General features: G+C 39.0%; 1 protein-coding gene across 2 annotated transcripts in view; it reads left to right on the top strand.

The window, feature by feature from the left end:
- USP24 (ubiquitin specific peptidase 24) overlaps window positions 1-23,035 on the top strand; it is a 62,921-nt gene extending 39,886 nt beyond the window's left edge. For both annotated transcript variants that reach the window (XM_027648886.1, XM_027648887.1), the window contains 31 exons: window positions 542-702; window positions 1,116-1,177; window positions 1,521-1,712; window positions 1,943-2,060; window positions 3,365-3,509; window positions 4,220-4,339; window positions 4,567-4,692; window positions 4,908-5,006; window positions 5,217-5,299; window positions 5,528-5,669; window positions 6,065-6,184; window positions 6,580-6,800; window positions 7,241-7,365; window positions 7,977-8,118; window positions 8,440-8,590; window positions 9,859-9,954; window positions 10,607-10,710; window positions 11,165-11,278; window positions 12,031-12,127; window positions 12,674-12,790; window positions 13,397-13,489; window positions 13,808-13,910; window positions 14,799-14,920; window positions 15,414-15,527; window positions 15,795-15,860; window positions 16,132-16,198; window positions 18,123-18,201; window positions 18,775-18,850; window positions 19,805-19,891; window positions 20,321-20,431; window positions 20,576-23,035. In XM_027648886.1, coding sequence (XP_027504687.1) covers window positions 542-702; window positions 1,116-1,177; window positions 1,521-1,712; window positions 1,943-2,060; window positions 3,365-3,509; window positions 4,220-4,339; window positions 4,567-4,692; window positions 4,908-5,006; window positions 5,217-5,299; window positions 5,528-5,669; window positions 6,065-6,184; window positions 6,580-6,800; window positions 7,241-7,365; window positions 7,977-8,118; window positions 8,440-8,590; window positions 9,859-9,954; window positions 10,607-10,710; window positions 11,165-11,278; window positions 12,031-12,127; window positions 12,674-12,790; window positions 13,397-13,489; window positions 13,808-13,910; window positions 14,799-14,920; window positions 15,414-15,527; window positions 15,795-15,860; window positions 16,132-16,198; window positions 18,123-18,201; window positions 18,775-18,850; window positions 19,805-19,891; window positions 20,321-20,431; window positions 20,576-20,638 — 3,516 coding nt within the window. In that variant the 3' untranslated portion in view covers window positions 20,639-23,035. The remainder of the gene's footprint in view (window positions 1-541; window positions 703-1,115; window positions 1,178-1,520; window positions 1,713-1,942; window positions 2,061-3,364; window positions 3,510-4,219; window positions 4,340-4,566; window positions 4,693-4,907; window positions 5,007-5,216; window positions 5,300-5,527; window positions 5,670-6,064; window positions 6,185-6,579; window positions 6,801-7,240; window positions 7,366-7,976; window positions 8,119-8,439; window positions 8,591-9,858; window positions 9,955-10,606; window positions 10,711-11,164; window positions 11,279-12,030; window positions 12,128-12,673; window positions 12,791-13,396; window positions 13,490-13,807; window positions 13,911-14,798; window positions 14,921-15,413; window positions 15,528-15,794; window positions 15,861-16,131; window positions 16,199-18,122; window positions 18,202-18,774; window positions 18,851-19,804; window positions 19,892-20,320; window positions 20,432-20,575) is intronic.
- Window positions 23,036-24,682: the final 1,647 nt, after the last annotated feature.

Here is a 24,682-nt window from a genome sequence, read left to right as displayed (position 1 = left end):
CATTCTTTAAGCTTGTTGCATTCATGAGGTGCACAGAACTATGGTGTGGATAGTCTAAAGAAAATACTCTCCTTTTGGTGAGACAAGTTCTGTAGAACTAGTACCTTAGGGAAAGTTTCAAGTAACTTTAATCTCAAAAGATTTAGGTATGATTTAATGAACTCTTCTGAGCTTTTGAAAATTTATTCCAAGTGTTAGAGCCCTCCTAAAATTCATTCTTTCTGCTTTAGGATTATTTTGGTTATTCTAAAATCTAGAGATTTTCATGCTTACTTCATTTCATTATATGTCATCTGTTTCACGTGAAGTCATTGCATCTTTCCCCCTTGTCTGAATTTATAATTTGTGTTTAATAAAGCACGAGAGCTTTTTACTCAGAGACAAACATGGATTGCCAAATCCCTATAAATGGAGAAACCTTAGCTAGTGGGTGCAGAACTGATAGTGTGGTTTACACAACGTTTTCAATGTCTATTTTTTTCTGTTAGATTTCTAGCAAAACAGAAGTGTAATTTTTTGTTTGACAACGACACTGTTTCAGATTCGTCGTGTTGCCTGTGACCAGTTGTACACCCTTAGTCAGACAGACACATCAGCTCACCCAGATGTGCAAAAGCCAAACCAGTTTCTCCTAAATGTTGTTCTTGGAGCCCAGCTGCCTCTTTGGTCACCAACTAGCATCATGAGAGGAATCAACCAGAGGTAAGTCAGATGTGTGTTTTTTGAGGAAGCAAAACTATCACATTTTGAAACAAGTAGCTCTGTGGAAGCTCTGAGGCACAAGGGATTAGGACTTTGCAAGTGTTGAAAGTAGACATCCCTGCAATTTCTAGAGGAGTAACTGAGAAGTTAAAACATGTTGGTGTTTTATTGTTGTCTGATAACTAACTAAAATTGTTATGAGTTGAGGGAAGAAACTGGGATTAAATGTTATTCATAACATTCAGAAGTAGCTATTGGGAAGGAATTTTTTTGAAGCTGCAGCATGTGCATGCAGAAGCATATCATAGCTATTTTGTGTTAGATGGACAGAGCACACAGGCCTTAAAGGCCACTGCTTAGAGAAAAGTTTATGATTTTAAATTAATCCTTTTTTCTATTTGTACCTTTTTCAGACTTTTGTCACAGTGTACAGAATATTTTGACCTGAGATGTCAGTTACTGGATGACCTGACATGTAAGTATGTACAGACATCTGTCATTCTGATTGTGGCTTCCAAGCCTGCCTTCCTTCTGTAGGCAGGATGTAGAATTGCCTTCACAGGGGGGTTACTACTCTGTGGACTTGGTGCGACCTGCCAGTGGTCCCGTGTTAATGCCTGACGTGCTCTGTTCTTGACATTGGGTTGCAGCAGTAGCTCACTCCTTTTGGAAAGTGAACCAAGTTCCTTGGTGGAAGGTTTACTTTGTACACACTGGGGGCGAAACTAGACCAGTACCAAACTGTTTGAAATTCTTTGTATTTATATTCTACGTTTCCAGAGCTGCTAATGTTTTTGGGTTTTCTTCTTCTCTTGCAGCATCAGAAATGGAACAGCTAAAGATAAGCCCAGCTGCCATGTTAGAAGATGAGATCACCTGGCTAGACAATTTTGAACCCAACCGCACAGCCGAGTGTGAGACCAGTGAAGCTGATAACATCCTCTTAGCAGGACACCTGAGGCTCATCAAGACTCTCCTTTCACTTTGTGGGGCAGAGAAGGAAATGGTTGGTAAGTATTCCTATTTACTCTAAATTTACTAGACTGATGTGAATTCTGCATAGCACTGACAGATGACTTGATCAGTAGACAGTACATGTGAAGACATTATAATACATCACTACAAGTGATACGGAGCTATAAGGAGTAATTTTGGTAGTACTTTTGACATTTGACAAAATATTTGGTTATGTTTTTGTTGGTAAGTGTTTTAACAGTAGATGTGGATTGCTATGTTACAGGTTCATCTTTGATTAAGCCATTGTTGGATGATTTTCTCTTCCGAGCATCCAGGATTATTCTGAATAGCCATTCCCCAGCAGGCAGCGCTGCAATCAGTCAGCAAGACTTCCATCCAAAGTAAAAATTTATTTTTTTTATATTGGGTTTTGTCCTAGATGTCATGAATGCAAATGCCACACTGAGGATACAGATAGTAGGATTTTATACCAAAGTTGGAGCACTTCTCTATATTTCCTACATAAATATCCAAATAGCACTTTTGTAAGGTTTTGTGTGACCCAAAATCTTTTCTTTTCTGTAATTTCAAAGTCTGTGCTTTGTTAGCTCAATGATCAGCTGCAAGCACAACTGAGTGCTGATTTCATGAGTCCAGAGAGTATTTCTTTAGCTCATCATCACTTGGGAAGTTGGCTAAATTGGAGCATAAACAGGAAATTAACATCCCAAGCCCCTTGTAAATATGAATCTCAGAAGTTCCACTATTTTCTTTTTCCCTTCTCTCTACCAATTTGTAAACAAACTAACACCAAGCAAGTCTCCTTTCACCTGAGATAGCTGATAACAGAATATATCAACTGGAAAAAAGGGTGGGATTTCTCCTTCTGTTGTGGCCATGCAGTATCTGAAGGGGTGGGTAAATTAGCTCCTGTGGAGTTTTGAGCTGCTGCAGCTGGTTTGCTTACATCACACTGAGTAGTTGGTTTTAGAGTTGGATCAGGCATATCCTCACTGCCTCACCCAAAAGAAGGTTCCAGTGGAGCATTTAGCAACCCCTGAACTGAATGGAAATTGATACAGCTTAGTGTTTTGCTCCAGCTTTGCTCCACTGCAGTTCATCTCAAGCATGCTCTTTTGTTTGCTTAAACTAAATAAAACCTTTTCTTTGGCCTTTAGAAGAAAAGGCTGCTGTGTTCAGTGATCCACTGAAAAGAACTCAGTGAAAGTGTTTTGTACTGGTCTAGCTCAGCTTGGGTCTTAAGGTCATCTCTTGTAGCAAGGGAGTTATCTGGTTTAGCTCTTTCAAAGCTTCTTTCCCTGCAAATAAGTCATTATGTCTCCATCAGTGTTACATGATAGAGAGTATCTGTCTGTTTGTCGTCAGGCATACCACCAATTCTGTGTCTTTCTCTTAGGGCACCTTTTTTTGCTTTGTTACTGAATGTTAACAAGTGTATCCGTGTCAGTAAAGGATGCTTGTTTAGAGGAGTGTTCCTATTGCCACTCTTCTGATTCAATTCTTCCCCATTTGCCTTCCCCAAGAAAGGAAAAAATAGCATTCTGTGGTCCCTCAGGAGTGTTTTATTATTTAAAGTGTTCCTTTTGAACATTAATTGTCACTTGTTCTGAGTAATATGGCTTTCTGGAATTAGAAATAATTGAGTCATCTACCAAATAGATCTCAGAGGTGGTTTTCTTTCCAGGTGCAGTACAGCAGACAGCAGATTGGCTGCTTATGAGGTGCTGGTAATGCTGGCTGATAGCTCACCCTCCAACCTCCAGCTTATTACAAAAGAGCTGCTTTCTATGCACCACCAGTGTGACCCTGCACTTACCAAGGAGTTTGATGTAAGCAAGAAACCTTTTTTTATTTGTATTAGCATGGTTTGGAGTACTGTGCATGATTTACTTTACTGCTTCATTCATAAAATTTCCATGGTCTTCAATTTTAAATGACAGTAAGCAGATAATAGTAAATGCAGACCATTTGATCTTCCTCAGAAGCAAATACTCCAGTGTGTCTGTTATTATGTGAATAAGAAAGAAGTATTTCCTAGATATCACAAAATTTGTTTATTGATTATTACATTTTAGACCATTTTCCACAGTTTTGTGCAATGTGTTAAATATTTAAATGACCAAATTTAGCACTCTTGCAATCTTTCAGAATTTATATTCCATTTGATTGTTCTTGACAGCTCATATACAAGAGGGAGGGGTTTTAAACTGAAGGAGAGTAGGCTTAGGTTAGATATTAGGAAGAAATTCTTCCCTGGGAATGTGGTGAGGCACTGGCACAAGTTGTCCAGAGAAGTTGTGGATGCTGCATCCCTGGAAGTGTCCAAGGCCAGGTTGCATGGGACTTGGAACAACCAGGTCTAGTGGAAGGCATCTCTTCCCATGACAGGGGGTTAGAACCAGATGGTCTTTAAGGTCCCTTCCAGGTCAAGCTGTTCTGTGATTCTATGATATAAAAGTGGTTATAAAAGCTATTGTATGTTGTTGGAGTTTCACAATTTTTATAACTTACTGGGACAAAAATACATTTATCATTCTAGTATCTTCCACCAGTGGATAGTCGCTCCATTTCAGGATTTGTGGGACTGAAGAATGGTGGTGCTACTTGTTACATGAATGCTGTCTTCCAGCAGCTGTATATGCAGCCTGGTCTCCCAGAGGTAATTGGTTCAACATCCAGTAAAGTCCTCTTTTTAGAATTACTCTCATTAGAACTTCAAGTTCATCTTAGCACCATTTGTATATTAATAGTTAAAATAAACATCAACTGTGTACATATAAATGTATATACACAATAAATTATAAGTTGTAGTGTTGTGTGTCATGTCGACTTACAGTAATAATTTTACCAAGAAATAATTTAATAAGGTTATTTGTTTTCTTCCAGGCCTTGCTTTCCATTGATGATGATACAGACAATCCCGATGACAATGTGTTTTATCAAGTTCAATCTCTTTTTGGTCATTTGATGGAAAGCAAGCTACAGTATTATGTACCTGAGAACTTTTGGAAGGTATTACATCTTCTTGTTCAGAATAAATAGCTTTTCATATTAAAAAGTAATCATTTATTCAGGCTTTTCTCATTGCAGACTTTCTAGAGATAAAGTAAGTCCTACTTCAAAAATCAAAACATGTAAAAATGACAGATTTCTTTTAAAAAATCACTTTTTACATGATACGGGTAGGGAACAACCACCTTTTTTTATGTGTTTATATTTCATGGTAGATTTTCAAGATGTGGAATAAGGAACTTTATGTTAGAGAGCAGCAGGATGCTTATGAGTTCTTCACCAGTCTTATAGATCAAATGGATGAATACCTCAAGGTAAAAACCTCAGCACTTTCTTACCTGGTTTATATGCATCTCCTTGGTACCTTTTTTCTCTTTCTTCTTTGTTCTTTAGAGAAGAAGGCAGAGAGCCATTTGGCTTATTTATAATCTGCATAGTATTCAGAAGTTTAAAATTCCTGTTGATTTCTTGGTCTTCCACCCTGCAGTATATCCAACTGATGTCTAACTTTACATCTCCAACAGAAAATAGGAAGAGACCAAATATTTAAGAATACTTTTCAAGGAATCTTCTCTGATCAGAAGATCTGCAAGGACTGTCCTCACAGGTAATGTTAAATTTGGTGCATTAGTTACCAAGTTATGTGCTCCCATAGCTACTAAAATATGTAGGTCAAAATAGCACTAGAAAAGGTGGACATATGTCCTTGTGAGCATCACAGCTCTGATAGCTGTGGAGCAAATGCAATATTCTTTCCTAAGCATATGTCTTGTTACTGCAGGTTGGATAGGTTCTACTCTGTCAATGCCTTGATTGTTTTTCTTCTTGAATTTAGGTATGAGCGCGAGGAAGCCTTCATGGCTCTCAACCTTGGTGTGACTTCATGTCAAAGCCTGGAAATATCACTGGATCAGTTTGTCAGAGGAGAAGTTTTGGAAGGAAGCAATGCTTACTACTGTGAAAAGTGCAAAGAAAAGGTATTGATTCTTAATATATGTGAAAGAAGATTCAGCTGTATTTTCTTAAGCATTACATGGTCATGCAAACCATGCTTAGATACTGCTTACTCTTGCTTCATTGAAGACTTAATCAAAAGGTTCAATCTATGAATTTATGCATTCATTCGTGGTAACTGGTGTTGTAGACTGAACATTAGAGGGATGGCAGGATAGTGAAATATTCTATAAATATAAATATTCTGTAAATATTAAATATTCTATAAATTCTATATAAATATTCCATAAATTAACGTATTTAGATGCATTATAGTCATTCTATGGACACTCTACCTCCCATGGCTCTATTGTACATTGTGCATCTGCAGAATGCCTGAGATGTATAGATAGAGGTGATATTCTTGTTTCTTTTTAAGAGAACTACAGTGAAGCGCACCTGCATTAAGGTCTTACCAAGCCTGTTGGTGATTCACCTGATGAGATTTGGCTTTGATTGGGAGAGTGGTCGTTCTATTAAATATGACGAACAAATCAGGGTAAGAAAACTTTTCTGTATGGTGACCTCCCCAACTGCTTTGTGTAGTGGACTCTCACTCTTCCCATGCATTTTCCTTCTTTTCCCCATATTTTGATACTGGGATTTTGAGTATGTGGTACACTTACAATATGATCATGCTACAGAAAACAAGTACTTTTCCTTAGAGCTTTTCTTGTCTGCCACATTCTCAGGAAAATTCCTTTCAGAAAGCAAGACCAAAAAACCTCCTTAAAGTCTTTTTATTATTTAACTTCTGTGTAATAAGCGTAAGAAGTTGAAGTTCCGTGTTTTCCTTTGGTGTTCCCAATGTGGGAAGTATTAATAGAGTTCTCATAATATTACACATGTATGCAGTATAACATCTTGGTTAATCTGAAAAATCTCTTCAAACAGTTTCCCTGGATGCTGAACATGGAACCTTACACTGTGTCAGGGATGGCTCGCCAGGACTCGTCCTCGGAAGTGGGGGACAATGGTAGAAACACAGACCAAGGAGGTGGAGGCTCCCCAAGGAAGAAAGTTGCCCCAACAGAAAACTATGAGCTCGTTGGTGTGATTGTTCACAGTGGCCAGGCACACGCAGGGCACTACTACTCCTTCATAAAGGACAGGAGGTAATGGGCGGGAAGATTTATGTGGGAGGTTTGAGAGCTGTTTGAAGACTGCTTGTTTTGGGAGGGTGTAGTAAGCCATTTGGATCTGTGTTGGAAGCCGTTTTCTCTTTCTTAACACTCAACATTGTGAGTGTTGTGACAATAACACAACAAAATGGGACATCACGATACAAAATTCTCAGCAATTCTTAGGTACCTTGTTTGCAGTTTGAGGGCTTCCTTTGACACATAGTTGCAGGTGATGTACTTCTCATAGTTTTAATCAAGCTTAATTTTTTTTTTTAAATGTAACTTTGACTGAGGTTGCACTAAGCTTTCTACTTCCTGTCAAAACAGATGTGAGTTCAGCCTTGGCATTTCTAGGGTATTCACAGTGGTTCATTTTTTTTACTAAGAAGTAACTTTGTTTCTGTTGTGTTTCTGTTCTGTTTTGATCACAGAGGATGTGGAAAAGGAAAGTGGTACAAATTTAATGACACCGTTGTCGAAGAATTTGATTTGACTGATGAAACCTTGGAATATGAATGTTTTGGTGGAGAGTATAGACCTAAAGTCTATGATCAATGTAAGCAGAAGTACAGGTTGATTTACAGTAGCTTCATACTTCATACTGGTTCTCAGTGACAGTAAAGCTCAGTCCGTTATATTTACTTTGAGTTACTTGGTCTAATAATCCTTCTGAAACAGTTTTTCCTTAAAGTCTTCCCTTTACTGAAGGACATAAGTTTATATATGGCCTAATATGAATTGAATCATTTTCACTGTTGTTCAGCACTTTAAAGACTTAGTAATAGAAATTCAAAAGCAAAATGGCATCTTGTTAAAATAGTTCTTAAAAAAACTCCAGCTACTAAACAGCCCTTAATTAAGGCTAGTGAAAATGCATAGAATAAATTCTTTTTCAATGCCTTAAGGAATTTATTCCAAATACATTTCCAATATCCACTTATTTCTTAATTCAGATAATTATACCTTTAAAATATATATATGCTTTATGCAGAAATATTTTAGAAATCAGGTTCTTATGATTCACTAACAGACTGATGTTTGGATCTGACAAATGACTTCATACTGCCACAGTGTATATTACTTGCACACCCAGTTTCACTTCCATGTAGGAGTGGAAAAGGTACTAAGCCTTTGAGGACCTTCATCAAATGCCTTTTCTCCCCTCAGCCAACCCCTACCCCGACGTGCGTAGGCGCTACTGGAATGCCTACATGCTGTTTTACCAGAGAGTGTCTGATCAGAACTCTCCTGTCCTACCAAAGAAAAGTCGAGTGAGTGTCGTGCGTCAGGAAGCCGAGGACCTCTCCCTGTAAGTTCCTCTTGTATCCATAAAGGCTTCTCCATAACTAAGAGATCAATAGTTCCTGTTCAAGAAAGGAACATACTGACCCCTCTGTCGTTTGAAATTAGTTTTTAAGCTGCTTAATGAACAATTGTTTGTTACATTTATGATTTCCATACTGCTGTCACTATTGGAGTAAGAAGTTCAAGCCAACTGACAACCTCAAGAAATATTTAGGCTGTCATCAGATTTGCTTTAAGATCATTCTGGCTGCACTGGTATTTTAAACCTAAGCTGTGGATTTGTCATATGATTTCATTATTCACCTTGAGCTTGTATGTATTTCAGATCTGCTCCATCGTCACCAGAAATTTCACCCCAGTCATCACCTCGACCCCACAGGCCCAACAGTGACCGTCTCTCCATCTTGACTAAGCTGGTTCGAAAAGGAGAAAAAAAGGGGCTTTTTGTAGAGAAAATGCCTGTGCGGATATATCAGGTAGAGCACCCTGAAAGTGGCAACAAAATCCGACTCATGTGAAATTTTAGCACATAGCGAGAGTAACACAGTAACTTTGAAGGTCACCTTGAATTCCCTTCTTGAAAAAAAGAAAATAATTCTTGAAAGATAGAAGATAATTCTGGATTCTGAAATAAAGTTACTAACAAGCTATTATTGTAAATTTTGCTATCCCTTCTCGCAAAATTGACCCATCATTCATTGCTTTGAAAAAGCTGCAGTCAAATTTAATCAAACATGAGATATGGCAGCAGTCAGGATGCAAGCGGGGAAAGACAAGAACAGAGAAGATGCTTCATTTGAAGTACACTTGAGGAGTAATGGAGATGATGGCAAATTACAGTCATCCTAAAGTTCTTGAGTTCACAAGAATGTAGAAGTGAAAGAAACCAAACCCAGCTTCAATTCTGTTCTTGTCTGTTGGCTTATGTAATACCAAATATGTTCTCAAAAGGGAAAACACAGATGTTGAAGGCAACCTTGCAAGTCAGGACTGAAAACAGAGGTGCAATGGCATTGGTAGAGCAGTGAGAGGGTGGTAGAACCTGGGGATGGTCTTAGTCTGCAAACCTGCAGCTCTGGCCCAGCCTCTAAACACACCATCTTGCTGATCTGCCCGTGTGCAAGAGAGTCTACATCACACACACAAGGAGAATAAACTGCAGGCTCTATCTGGCCTCCACATAGGCTGTGTCAGGGCATTAATAGTCGCTTTTGACATTCTTGTATCCAGGGTTGTACTATTACAATGAACAGAATTTGGCTCAAATGTATTGAGAGTCTTTCAGCAAAATCTCATTTGAAAAAAGGTCTTGGCATTTAAATACCCCATTGTGGCTGCAGCTTGTAATTACACCAGGGCTCCTTGCTCTGTGCATCTCAATTTGCTAAGCAAACCTTTCAGGTTTGAGGGAATGTTCTCTTGGCTTTTTTATTAAAACCAAGCAAAAAAAAAAGAACTTATCTGCAACTTGCTCCTTTTTTCTCTTCCCTTAATGGCCAAATAATTAAGTCCCTCATATGTTGTTTTGTAATATCCTTGAAAGACGATCACTGGTTTTATACAAATCTTCAAAGTCTCCTGTTTGTATTTTTCCCTCTGCTGAAGTAGTAATTCAGAAGGAAACAGAGTCAAGTTTGACACTGGTTTCTAAACACCACACATTTACACAAAAGATACAATTGTAGTTAGAGAAGTGTATTTTAACAGCATTTTAAATTCTTTTTGTCTTCTTTTACTTATATAGATGGTGAGAGATGAAAACTTGAAATTTATGAAGAACAGAGATGTATACAGTAGTGACTACTTCAGTTTTGTTCTGTCATTGGCTTCCCTGAACGCTGTAAGTACCTACATTTTAATCTTAGAGTATTTGGAGTATGGTGGTCAAAAGGGCCACCGAAGATATTTGGGTCACTACCAGGAAAACTGGAAGAGAAGGGTTGACATGATTTGGCTTTTCCACTGGAGCAATTCTTTGTCTCCAGTACTTTTTCACACTGATGATAACATCTATCTCAAAGCAACTCCAACCTCATATTCTAGTAGTCAGAGAAACATCATTTTGCCATAGTAAAATTGATTTAATAAAACATACCTTTTATAATGATGCAAACTGAGCTCTAGAGGGACAAAAATTTCTCTCCATGTGAAAAATCCAAAAGTTGGTGTTAATCAACTCATAGTTGATAGACTTCAATTAAAAACACAATTTCCTAATTGAGTTCCTCTAAATGGAGTAGTAAGCAAAAAGCATTTATTAAATGTATAAAATCCACAGATCTATTGGGCCCTACAGCAAGTTTGTTCCTGTTTTAGCATATTTGTTAACTAAAATAATCAACACTGAAAACTGATTTAGCACAGAAAAATGCTTTGGTTTATTTTTTCCAAATGAAGTAAATAACTTGAATAGAACATCTTGGTGTGTTTAGAGACAACATATGTACTGCAGGCATGTTTCTGCTCTGGAGTAAATCTGATGTGTCTTTCAGACTAAGGTAAAGCACCCTTATTATCCATGCATGGCAAAGGTGAGCTTACAGCTGGCAGTCCAATTCCTCTTCCAAACGTATCTCCGAACAAAGAAGAAACTCAGGTAAGGCTTTGTTCTGGGTCCTGTAACAACATAGTCTGAGGCTTTTATGCCTGTCATACCTACAGCACCTTGACATGCTGCAGGTTCACAGGAGCAGCAGTACATTCCTGCTTTGCTCTGGAATTCCATCACAAAGAAATCTGGGAGAAGGTCATGTTTTTGACAGTTTGCTGCCCATTATTTCAGTGGTAGTGTACTGGTCATAGAAAGGCTTTAATGGATTTAAAAACCAGCAAGTTTGTTCTAAAATACTTCTCCAAGTGGTTTTGTCTTAAGCCATCTAATGTATGTTCAAGTAAAAATTCTTTCTATTTGGCAAACAAGAAACATGGTTTAGGTTTTGGAGGTGGTTTTTGTCTTTTGAGGTCTTTTTTTGTTTTTTGAGGTGGTTTTTGTCTTTTGAGGTGTTTTTTTTTCTCTTTGGTTACCGACAGTTGTCCCTGTTTTGTTAAAGGGCTGATACAGAAGAATGGATTGCCACCATAGATGCACTGCTCTCCAAAAGCATTGATGCTTGTCAGTGGTTAGTTGAATATTTCGTCGGGCCAGAGGGCCGGGAGCTTGTAAAGTAAGTACTGGTAGTTCTGTCTTGGATGTTTTGTGTCTCATGTATGGAAAAAGCTTCCTAATAATGTGATCTGGCCTATACTGATGTATTCCCAAAGAGTCGACTATGCACATTCTTTAAACAGACACTCTAGGGGGTTATTTCTAGTATTTTCTCTGATTGTGAGGCTTTCTGAGTAATTCTGAAAATCTAATAAAATGACGCGGTGTATGTGGTGGAGGATGCAGGTGTTTAATTCTTCAAGGAATGCCTTGGAACGTGTTTGTTTGCCTAGTCAGTCCTGCAAGTAGTGGGAAAGGAGAACACGGTGAGAGTGTTTGGGGTAAGGTAAGTTAAATACCTAACTAAGATCACAGGTGAATTGAAAAGAATTTTTCTTGCCAAGCTAACGATGAGCTAATAGGTGTTTTGAAAATACCTAAGACAAATTTTCGGAGATCTGACACACTTAGAGAGATGAGTCAACGTAAAGAAAATATTATCTTTGAAGTTGCATTGAAAAACAGGATCCCGTGAGAGCTTTTAGAGATTTTTTTGTTACTTGAATGAATAAATACCAAGTGAATATTATACCAAGTGATATTATAAATACCAAGGCCTTACTAGTGACATGCAGAAAAATAAGTTAAAGATTATCCACAGGAGTATCTGGACTGTTAAAATAATAAATAATAAATATCACACTTAAGCATAGCAACCGTGTGTACACGTTGATTCCAGTTCTCTTTGCAGCTTCGCCTTTTATCTTCCAGGACTTTCCTCCTGGAATGCAGCGTCAGAGAGGTGCGAGTTGCTGTAGCCACTATCCTTGAAAAAACTCTCGACAGTGCCTTGCTTTATCAGGAGAAGGTTAGTGACTGTCACCTCATCCCCAACAATCCTCTTGGTTGTCTCTGCCTGCTGGCTCTTGCTGTGTTTGCAGACAGAGCTGTTTGAGTTGTGAGTGACAAGGTGAAAACCTTTTGTCTTGGTCGTGCTTGTTGCTCTTCATTTTCTGGAGTAAGTTAATGCTCATCTGTTCCTACCCAAGGAGGTGACATAGTGCTGTAACTTTCAAAATTTTAAGTTTGAAGTATTACTTAAAAACAATTGTCTCTGATTTCAGCTTGTCTTTTGAACTGCTGTCACATATTCTTTTAATAGTTCAGAGTTAGTCTTTTCTTAACATCTATTTTCTTTCTCTGATTCTGATCTCAGCTTAATTTTTAACTGATTCTCCTTCCTCACTCAGTCAGAAGCTATAGCAGTAGTAACTGAATTATCTTGTTCCAGAGATACGAGTATGGTTATTGTTAAAGGTTTAATTTTCTATTAGAAAGTCTGATATGTAAAACACTTTATTTTTAAGCAGTAGACAGCTCTTTACATTCAAATTAATAGTTTTTTTCTTCACAGTTAAAAACTCTACATCAATTATTGGAGGTGCTACTTGCTCTACTGGATAAAGATGTACCTGAAAACTGTAAAAACTGTGCTCAGTACTTTTTGCTATTCAATAACTTCGTACAGAAGGTAAGAAACTATTGGGGTTTTTTATGCTTATTTCAATTTCAAAGGACAATAGTAAAACAGCTAGTGATCCTTATTCATAGAAGGTTTAGCAGCACAGTGAAACTCTTTCAGAACTTTTATTATGGTATTATTTCTTAGTAAATGGCTTTGAATAGTGGATTAAGATAAAATCACACAAAAATATACCAGCAAAGTATACCAATGGAAAATGTAATTTCCAGAGTCTGAAATTTGGGGTTCTGTTTTGAAGGATATATATATACACTAAAAAAAAATCTAGCATCCAGGATTTTCGTCCCATAGGAAGCAGAATAACTGACTAGAATGTACTGCTCACCACAGTATGATTTCTCTCTGTTCCATTTTTTTTTTTTTTTTTTTTTCTGGCTGATATGACATGTATTTTGCATTTGCTGATTCTGGTCTGGTATATATATATGTTCTCTGTATAATGAGACAACTCTTTAGTGGTTTACCTTATTGAGATATTATGGGAGTTTTAGAGTGGAAAATGCAGGCTTTAACCTAGTGCATTTTACTTTTATTCCTCTGAGCACTAATCCTTTACCTGCAGAGGAAAGTAACGTGTTTTTGTTGTCTAAACAGCAGGGAATAAGGGCTAGCAGTCTTCTTCTCAGGCACTCTGCTCTGAGGCACATGATCAACTTCCTTCTTGGCCCCAACCGGCAGAGTAATCAGGTAAAGTTGTCTTGTGCTGTACTTTGTCCATCCCCATGTTTATGATGCTCAAATTATTAATAAATACTTTTCATGTGGTCAAATAGACTAATCCTTGGATTAGTCTATAAACGTCATGCAAGTCTTAGTCTACCTATGTGTGGTTAGCATGGAAATAGCTGTTCTGGAAGAAATGAGCCACATGTTTTTGATAATATAAAAATTTTTACCCACTCCAGAGTATTAGACCATGGTGAGGCACTATAAGGCCATTGTTTTGGTTTAACAAAGTTGACTAAATCAACCAAAGTTAATTTAATCTCTCTTTGGCTCAAGCAGAATCGCAGGTGGAGTTCAGCACAGGCACGTGAGTTTGGATATCTTCACAACACTGTAGCACTACTTGTTTTGCACTCTGACGTCTCCTCACAAAGAAATGTTGGTAAGAATTATGTTTTTGTCTTTGTGACTTTGCATTTCAGTTACTTTGACTGGGAGTAACTTAATATCAGTGAGAAAAATACAAAACCTTTGAATTTTAGGCCGTAGTGGTTAACATACATTTGATTACTTTTTATTTTGCTGTAAATGTATTGAGAGGCTGTGGCAAACAGATAGTTTACAGGCACTCAGAGGGTATGTGGGGTGCAGAAATCTTGATATTTATTGTGCCTTCTTCCCTCCCCCATATGCCTAAAAAGTCTTTCCTCATGTGAGTGAATCAAGCTGTGTTGCTGGCTGAACAGACTCACAGCCTAACAGGCTGTATTTTGCTTAGGTTTGTGATGCCTTTTGCTAATCTGAAGGGGAGTATTTAGACTGAGCTGCTGAATAACACACAATTAAACCTTTCCTAGTTATTTCTTACAAGAGGCAGAAATATCCAAACAAAGATAATAAAGGAGTAAGTGAAAATCTTCAGTTTCCTGAAGGAGGAATTGGAAGTTATCTTTTTAAAAGAATAACTTAATTTCTGTCTAGGGTCGAAAGCAGTCAAAAATTAGAAAGTTAACAGGAGAATTATAAACATTCTGAAAATATTGAATGTGCAACACTGATTGGGAGTAAAAGCAAAGCTCAAAGTACTGATAGTTCTCTAGGAACGTTTTGCTTTGTCCTTCCTGCAGTTCTTTTGCCTGTTGTCACTAAAGCAAATGACACTTCAACATGCAAGAGATTGTTACTTGGAGTGGTAACGTACAAGCTATAAACTAGTTGAGATGAGTGTTGAGATTAGGGATTACATGGTGCCAGATGAGCAGCAGTGTCTTCAAGATGTGTTAGAACAAACTAATCTATTAGTGGATTGTTTTTGTATTTGCTATTATAGCTCCTGGTCTCTTTAAGCAGCGTCTGCCTCTAAGCATCACCGCTTCAGGGCCGCTTTTGACGCTCCATGAAGAAGTAGAAGTCTTGTTATTCCTGTCTGAGGGAAAACCCTACTTAATGGAGGTATCTGTTCTAAATTCTGCCCTGCTTGAACCTAGTAGCTGGTCTGATGTGATTTCTTTAATGCATCTGTGCATGGAAAACACTGAATATTAAAAAACAGCCAACTGGGATGTATGTGGTTATTATTTTGAATCTAGAAGAGAAAGCACCTTTGGTTTCTTGACCTCTTCTTATTCTAACATATCCCTAAACTTAAGGGTCTGTATTGAGAGTTTATACACTGTTTGCAAGTACCTGTGCAGCCCATTATCATGTCAAATGGAGGTGATGACTTGAGTTGCTCTGACTGAATGGATCATGCTTGACCAGCCCCTTGAAGGTGGGCAGCAGGAACTGAAGGAGTGCTATGAGAGCAGGGTTTCAGCCTCCTGGGCCATGCAGTTGCTGGGAGAAAAAGCTGCATCCTTCCTGGAAAAGACTAACATTCTCTTACAAACTGATTTTCTTAAAAACAATTGTATGTCTGTGTCTGAAATGGTTTTCATTTCCTTAGGTGATGTACGCGCTGCGAGAGCTGACGGGATCACTGTCGGTTCTCATCGAGATGGTGGTGTACTGCTGCTTTTGCAATGAGCACTTTTCCTTTACTGTGCTACACTTCATCAAGGTAGGGAGATAACCAGGATAAGCCTTCTGCATAAGTGTTCCTTCTAGGCTTTAGTCATCCTGTGTCTTGTGGGTTATAAGGGCAGTGGGCTCTGCAGAGCAATAAGTGCAGTTTGTTGGGTTTTGAGGGGTGTTGGTGGCTTTGGGGTTATTTGTAGGCTTTCACTGTTTAAATCAACAAAGTGTCAAAAATCTGTAAAGGTGTCTTGTAATTCTTTGCGTCATCAACATATTTTACTATCTAAGTAACTTTGTTTCTTATGTGCAGACTCAACTGGAAACTGCTCCACCTCATGAACTGAAAAACATATTCCAGTTACTCCATGAGATACTGGTAGGTGAAGGGTAAAGACTTGTACAAGGTAGATTTTGTGTTGATGCGTAGTGAAAAAGATCAGAACTGCATTGGGAATTTCCACATCCACATGTCTTTTAATCCTTCAGTTTAGAGTTTTTATAATTTTTTAAATTACTGTCTTGATAATCCAATGATACATGAAATAAGTCTTACTTGGTTTTCATGTTGAGGTGGTTAAAATCATTCCATAGAATAGATACAGGTATCAAACACTCCTTATTAAATTGATATTTTCCTTTCCTAACAGGTTATTGAAGACCCATTACAAGTAGAGCGCATCAAATTTGCCTTTGAAACTGAAAATGGATTAATAGGCAAGTAAGCCAGTGGGTGAACACTCCTGTTTCCTACTGACCCTGATGTTGGTGATGGCTCGTATCATCTCCTGGTTTCTAATCCTCCAAAACTTTTACTTCTTAGGGAAAGCAACTCGGCACATTTGATTTAGCCGCCACCACCACAAAAAATGCCCTAAGAAAACCTAAAATAAGCTTTAGAACATTATAGTGACAGCAAACTGGAAAGGAATTGAGCTGGGAAAGAGAGCCAACTTATTTAAATAAGAAGCAGATCAGGGTGTATACATAATGGAGGGGGGGAAGTACCTTTGATTACCATAACAGAGGAGCTGTATGAATCCTGTAACCTTAAAAATTAGTTTTTATTTCCTACATCTCTCAAGATATTGCCAATCTTTTTGTTTTGTCAGCATCCTGATTACCATAAAAAGAAACTGGTTCAGCACAGAACAATGCTTGTACTAATAACTGCAGCATAGCCTCATGGTGTGACAGGTGGCTCACGTTTGTTGCTGCTCATACAAAGTGTTGTCTCTCCATTTGATACAGAAATTTTACTGAAGTTACTAAAACATTCAAAAGCAACACAAAAAGTCCCAGAAGTGATAAGAGCTTATTTCACGTGCATCAGGAGAAGAGGTTTTGTGTGCAAGGGAAATGTAGAATAACCACACAGTGCTCAGAGAGCACCTCTGATGGGTTAGTGCAACTTGAGCAGCTCTTTCATAGCTGTTTGGATGAGGAGCCGCTTCAGATTGTGGCTTTCGCCTTCAGTTATTTTGGATTCTGTTTCAGTGAGAAGGAATATTTAGCTTTGTTCTTTATTTCTCTCTTCAGTGCTCTTCTGTTTAGTAGAAGAGAATATGCAGCAGTGTACGAGAATAGCTAACTGTTTGTTTTGATTTCTGCATAAATTGGTCCCGATTGGACCAATTCTATCCTGTAACTTGGGCAATACATGACCTTTTTTCCTCTACAGAGGTGAGGTGCAAATATTCTATTGGATTTTTATGTTTCAGGAACTTCTCTGAGTTTTGGGAGTGAAAGTTGTAGTTTTACCTCAAAATTTCCTTGCATTGACTGTGAATACCAGCCTTCACATTGACTGCTTTTAGTCCAGGAGAGGAAATCAACAAATAAAGGTTTTTGGTGGTCCTTAATAGGATGTTTGTGCATAATTTGCAGTACAGCAGTTCTGTAATTTTAGTCATCTGCTCTGCTTCAACAGTATTAAAACTGGCAATTTGCAGTTCCTTAGCAATTTTTGCCAGCTTTGGAGGTTTCACTACTGTGTTCTTTGCTGACTGCTATGGACAGAGCAACTTTTGAGTAGCAAATCTGATTGTGGCAGCTCTATGGAAATCTTTGTGCTTCTCAGTCAAAGAATTTTGTTAGAAGATGTGGGAATTCACAGTATAGAAAACTTCCTGGTAGGAATGGCCTCGGGTTTTGCCCGAGTCTCCATGGAACAGTTTCATGGCTGTTGAGTTCTGCTATGCTTGTTTGTGGGAAGAAGCTTTAAACATTCCTCTAGCTTTGCAAATTTTGATCCAGGTGGAAGCTCGTGATGTGGTTCATTTATAGGGGTTTTAAACAATTTTTTTTCCTTCAGACAAATGTAACCATAGTGATTATCTAACATAAAATGGATTATAGGGAAGAATAACTACATTAGGACTGTTTAAAATTCAGGTACCGCATTTGAAAGATCAAAGTGAAAATGCAGTAATTCTATTTTTAATCCAATAGAGTTGTGGAAGTACTGAAAACTACCAGCAGTACAGCAGTGTGTTTAATACAAATACTCATGCTAACATCTGTGGAAACAACTTCTACTACCCAACTTAAAATTTTAACTTCATCTTTGTTATGTTTTCAGACTGGCTGGTACACAGAAAGCTGAATTGTGGTTTTTAATCCATATGTTTCTTCCCCCTAGCCTTGATGCACCACAGCAACCATGTGGACAGCAGTCGTTGCTACCAGTGTGTCAAGTTCCTTGTTACTTTGGCTCAGAAGTGAGTAATTCAGGTTTGAGACCTTAACCTCATCCCTGCCTTAGGCCCCCCCTGTGACTAATTAGCCTACTACTCTATTTTTGGTCAGCTTTATCCTTTGTTACTGGTGCTCAAAGGTCTTGATAGTACATATGTCAACATGAAGTGAAATCTTCACTGGTTAGTACCTGAATGGATTTCTTAGATAACACTAATTCCTGTTTGTAAAGGTAAAGGTCATTCTGTAGGGCAGGAGCCTGGCATTAACACCAGACAAACACAAGGAAACTGTCACAGATTTTTGAAATATTATGATTCCTAAATTCTCTTTGTTTAGATCTTGGCATATGTCCCAATTAAGCATAGTTCTGAAATATGTGAAGCTGTGTAGTAAACTGCTTTGTGTAATTTTTGCTAGGTATTATTGCTCTTGCTAATTCAATTAGTAACAGGTCTGTACAGTTTAAGTCCAAGTTTGCAGTCATAACAATGCACACAGAGGGCAGAAGCGCAAAGACAGAGAGGTCTTTGTATTTTTTTATGTTAGCCAGAATGCCTTGTTCCTGACTAATGAATATAATTTCAATTCCTAAGGTGCCCTACTGCAAAAGATTATTTCAAGGAGAATTCCCACCATTGGAGTTGGGCTGTGCAGTGGCTACAGAAAAAGGTAATTTGGCTGTAACAGAGAAACTGTCAATTGTTTACAGCGAGAATTATGAAATCACCATCCTCTAGATGACTTTCTGAGATGACTAAAGGCAAAATACAAGCTACTTCATTTTTTAGAAGGACATTTTGAATGCAGCTAGATCTGATACAATGCAGAGAGTTCAGTAGCCCCTTGTGTTTCAGGCATAGATACATTTACAGTGTATAAAACCAAATGTGAATAACCAAATAATGATTATTCCTTGCCATGTGGGAAGCTTCGATGCCACTGTGTTTGTGTTACAAGGCTTCACTGTTTTTAAAAAATCAGTTTTCCTTTGCCTGTGTGTTGATGCAAGAGAATGTGTAAACGAGTGGATTCCTTACAGAATCATCACAGCTTTGCACAAAGCACAGCTGTCGACAGGTACAACTCTTTTTCCCACAGATGTAGTTTTCATTTTTCTCTCTAAACTTAACGCTGGTTGGCCAACATTAGTAAATATCCATGGACACTTTGGAAACTTGGAACTCAGCAGAATTGGCCCAAGCAGGGCCATGCTGGGTCTCACAGTACCACATGTACAACTCCATAGTATCCCAGCTCCAGGCTGCCTTCCTGTCCTGACAGCTGCTGCTGACAGGTCTGGGTAGTCCTGCTGTACCCATTTTTACTTTGTACTGGCTCATGTAAACCCTGAATCCATCACTCTTCAGCTGGAACTCCATAACTTGCATGTGCAAATAAAAGGAGTTGTTTCCTAGTTTTCAGCTGAGGGGCAATAACCTCTCTGGCTGTTCTGGCTGCATATAAAGTGTGTGCTTGTCTGTGCCCCGGATCTCCAGCTCATTGCCAGAGGATTCAGGAAGTTTGTTCCAGATTTGTTAGTTCACCTACCATCACAAGTGGCTGAGGCTTTACACATGTAAAAGTCATATGGCAATTTTATGGCTGTCTTGGCTTTTTATGCAGATGTCTGAACATTACTGGGCTCCACAGAGTAACGTGTCCAATGAAACATCCACTGCCAAAACCTTCCAGCGCACTATTTCAGCACAGGTATGTGTCAGTCCTAGGACATCATGTTAAACCTGCTGATGTCCTTTCTTGCTCTCCAGTTAGCATCTTTGGGTTTGGCAGCTTTAGTCACCATCACTGGAAGTGTTCAAAAAACATGTGAATAAGGCACTTGAGGACATGGGTTGGACATTGATGATCTTAAAGGTCTTTTCCAACCTTAACAATTCTGTGATTCTATGATATTCCAGTGCACTTAAGACTATTCTTCCTTTAGAAGCTCAGACCCTGTGGTTGTTACTGAAAAAATAACCCTTGAATGATATTAGTCAATACTCACAATTACCTGTGGTGACTCGGCTGTCACACTACAGCAGCTGTGCTGTTTTAGAACTAATTTTAAAAAAATATGATTATGAAATTAAGGGATCACCATGGCCCCTGACACTCTTGGGCTGTTTTCTTACTCAGGACACACTGGCCTATGCCACAGCCTTGCTCAATGAGAAGGATCAGTCTGGAAGCAGTAACGGGTCAGAAAGCAGTCCAGCCAACGAGAACGGGGAGAGGCACCTGCAGCAGGTAAAATAAGGGCAAGTTTACTTTCTGTTGTGTTGCTCTGTGGCAGCTGGTTCCTGGGACTTGGCTCAGGACTATCACTGACCATACACACAACAAAAGTAACATATGTATCTTTCTCTCCCCATCTTTTGTGTGTGTCAAAAGGGCTCAGAGTCTCCTATGATGATTGGTGAGCCCAAAAGTGACCTTGATGATGTTGACCCATAGAGGAGATGCCTATGGACACAAGAACAGATCAACTCAAACATTTAATGCCTGGTACCTACTGGAACTGGAGTCGTGTTGCTTATGCCTGGGAGAGCAGTGGCTTTACAGGACCAGAGGCAATGCTGGAGGAGGTTGTTTCCCTGAAAGCTAAAAGCATTTTTTAGCCATGAAGGCTTCAGATCAACAAATACTCTAGAAAACTGCATCTTCACCTGCAGTAGCTTGTGACAGTCCAAATACCGAAAACAGTGTGTCAAGAAGATTTTATCAAATACACAAACGCTAGTGGTTGAATTTTTATGTGAACATTAAATGAGTGAATGTAAAACTGTTGCTTTTCTGTGATGCTGCAAAAAAAATTCTTTTGGTTTTTATACAGGAAAAAAAAAACAAACAGACTGTCCTTATGTATGGAGGGCAAATTTTTAATCTTTCTGATAATATTGAATAGGAATATTCAAATTTCTGTAAAGATGTGTGATGACTTACATTTCATTGTAAAATATTAGTTAAAGAATGGGTTTACATAAGGACTTCTGTATTTAATATGTCTCCCTGCTAATTTGTAAAGCTCTTGATGAGAAAGATCAGCAAGATTGCTCTATAAGGAGAGTGATTCCTTATGGAATGGTTTGGTTGAGGAGCTCTATAATGAGTCATCTTTGCTGGTACCCTTCTGAAAATCCTTCAGACAACTGGGAAGGGCAGTAAAAAAAAAAAAGCTTTGTTCTCTAGGTATGCAAGCATTTATTATTCAAGGATGTTGGTGAATTAAAAACAAAAAGAAGTTAATGAGTAGTTTGAAACAAAAAAGCACTTTAAGAAGGAATTCTGTTGCAGTTTTACTCATTAAATTTTTTTAACCTTTGGAGACATATTGAATAAAATGTAGTCTCAGTCATGGATCTGCAATCACTTGCTTATGCTTTGAAATTACTGAGAAAGTTGGTATTGGTTGTATATGATGAATAATTCCTTGAGTGAGCTGGGAACACTGTTGTGCAGATTTTATAGCAATTTTAACATGGGGAAAGAATGAATTGGCTTTATATTTTCACTTGACCAGGCAACGTTTAAAATATCACAACTCTTTTAATTTGCTCACAAACAACTGGAAACCAGTTGGGATGATTTGAGCACAGTTTTGTTTTCCGTGTTAAGTGCAGTTCAGTGATTTCTGGCTCTGGAAACAAGCTTCTTTTGTGCCAACTAACTTCATCTTTTGTACATTTTGCGTTTGTCACATTTTCTGCACTGCTTTTTGCCTTTATTTATGGATTCTGCCTTACTTTAAAGAAATTATGTAAACAAACATGCACAGAAATGGGGGACATCTTAAGGAGTGCCTGGGTACCTCCAGAATAGATAAATTTGCCAAGTTAAAGGCACAACCAGCCAAAAAGTGCCTTTTTTGTTTCTTTTTCACATGCTGTTGCCGAAACACGAAGCAGCAGACAGCTTTTCACTGTTATGCACTAATATTGAAAGTAACCAGTCATTTCACTGTTGGAAGTAACCATCAGATCTGATGTCAGCTGTACAGCTTTCTAACTTATTGTGGGGTAAGAGAGCCGTCGTCACGAATTGCACGTGCAAAGTAAGGGTGGCATTGTAGTGAATCTCTCACTTTCTTTTCCAGACAATGTCTTCATAGACACATGGCAGAGTTAGCATTTTATAAATGTTTCTGATAATGTGCTGGGACATTTTAAATGTGATGTTTTAAATTAATTTTGAATAAATCATTTCTTACGGACACCCCTTCTTCCTTCCCCCCATCCCTAATACATTGTTAATGGCTCATAAATCTCCCCAAGAAGTCAGTACACAGCGGTGATGGTGATGGAAGAAGCTGATAATGTTCCTATGGGTTGGCATCACTTGTCACTTCAGGTTCCTGTTATTTCCTATGGAAACAACATCCTCGATACCCGCAGGCCCAGGGAAGCATTGATGGGAATTGCATCAGGATGGCTCATCACCACTGTATACTTGAAACCAATACAAACTTTTTCACGGTTCTGCTCACGCTTGTACAAAGTCAATGGTTATCATTTGCAATAAGATGATACTTGGTCAATTATTTTTGTTTCCATCTGCTGTCATTTGAACCTGCTGAAGATTATTTTTTGGAAAATAGAGTTCAACAAAAACTAGTTTTTGTGTAAATTGTGATGCATTTCTATGTTGTAATTTTTACTGCCAATCTTTTTGGATGAAAATGTTTTTATACAGTTTACAAAATGTTCAGTGAGGAGCAGCCACATCCTGGCTGTGAGCACTGGGGGAGATTGTCCGATTAACACGTAGACATTTGGCACTGGAAAAATAGGCAGTCTTGATGAACAGTCTTGGGATTCCTGGTCAATGGAATAAAGTTATTCCTTTCACAGAAAACTAGTGTAATCTTTAGACCGTTCACACACTGCTCCGCTCTTGTCTTGTTGATCCTCTTACCTTGAAACTCCTTAGGTCAGCCCTGCAGATGATAAGCCCTGAGAGGGTGCCCTGATTGCCATTTTGGCTCCTGTCCAGAGTAAATGGAAGCAGCTGAGTGGCCACCAGAGCTGCACCGCTGTGTATCCTTGTGCTGGTGCACTGTCAGATTTGTATCTCTGAGCAGCTCCTCCTGACCTTCTTAGCAGAATGATTTACCCTGGCCCTGCTCACAGTCGCAGATTAGAGCAGCTTTTGTGTGTCAGATCCCAGATTTGTGGTTAATCTGGATGTGCACTCATCCTGCATCTTCTGTGGGGGCGAGGGGCAGAGCTGGACATGCAGCAGTGCCACGGAGCCAGTATTCCCCTGCTCCCCTGTCTGGGAAACCAGGAGCTACAGCCTGGGCTACCATCCCCACTCTGCCTTTGTCCTCTGCTCTAAGGACAAGGACTTTTACCTTTCCAGCATGACCCAGCCAGTGCTTTCCATTGGCAGTCCTGAAAGTATGGGATGGGCATTGCAAACTGCTACCAGGACTGCCCACAGCATCCCTGGGATCAGCACTGCTCTCCTGAATGTGAGAGGCTTTTCTGCCTACCCAAGTACAAGATGCTAAGCAAGAGCTAATCTTTTAATATTGTTTCCTTCCACCAGGCTTATGTATGCTTAAACTAAGCTGGGAAAACTCTATCTGGCTTATCATGCACGGAACAAGCTCACACCTTCTGCTGGATCCTCCTCTCTTGCAGGGAAGTCAGAGCTGAAATATCTGGTGCATGTTTTGAGAAGTTACAGCCTAAGGAGTCTGCTGAAAAATCACCTGCTGTCTCAAAACTGTCCAGGAGCTCTCAGGCTGACATCCCTTTTTGTTTTCTGCCTCTTTGTGCAAAACTCAGGTTTTAGCTGATGAAGTTATGGGTTGTAATTATGTTCGTGACATGTAATTATATGTTTAGATTAGGGTTGGGCTTTTGCCAGCTTTGGTTAACAACTTAGAATTAGTTTCAACCTTTCAAAGTGGTGCTTTGTGCTGGGTCTGTCTTCTCATGCCAATTAAAGCTGGAGCAACAGAACTGCAAGGTGCTTTTGGATGGGGAATACACCCAAACTGCCTGAAGTTTGACAGGTTAACCTGGTGCTTGTGGTATCAAGCTTTATTTTTTTCATCTGTCCTCAGGTAACACCACACAAATTATACACTGTAGTACCAGGAGACTATTAAACACTGAAAGAAAAGTGAGACCCAGCTCTGGTGGCTTCTGGTGCTTCTCAGCCTTTCCCTGCTGTGTGCATCAATCCAAGCCAAGCTTTATCTTTATTGTGGGGCTCCACCACTTCCCAAGTGAAGCCCACTGTTAGTAACAACAGCAAAACAAGCACAAGGGCACTTTCCTCAAAGCTGGGTGATGTTTGTTTCCATAACTGGAAGCTCTTGCCCTACTCTCTGTTGTTAAAACAAACTTCTGTTCTTGCGTATGTGTGTGTGTGGGACAACACGACTCAGTCCCTGCCCAGAGCTCCGCCCAGCTGTGGCAATAGAGGGAACTTGTGCTGTCTGCACTGACCTCTGAGTGTGCCAGCGCTTATCCAGGGACACCTTGGACC

Source organism: Corapipo altera, unplaced genomic scaffold, assembly GCF_003945725.1.
Source record: "Corapipo altera isolate COAL_440 unplaced genomic scaffold, ASM394572v1 112, whole genome shotgun sequence".
Lineage (NCBI taxonomy): Eukaryota > Metazoa > Chordata > Aves > Passeriformes > Pipridae > Corapipo > Corapipo altera.
The sequence above is the reverse complement of the archived record's forward strand: the minus strand, read 5'-3'. Positions and strand labels throughout refer to the sequence as shown.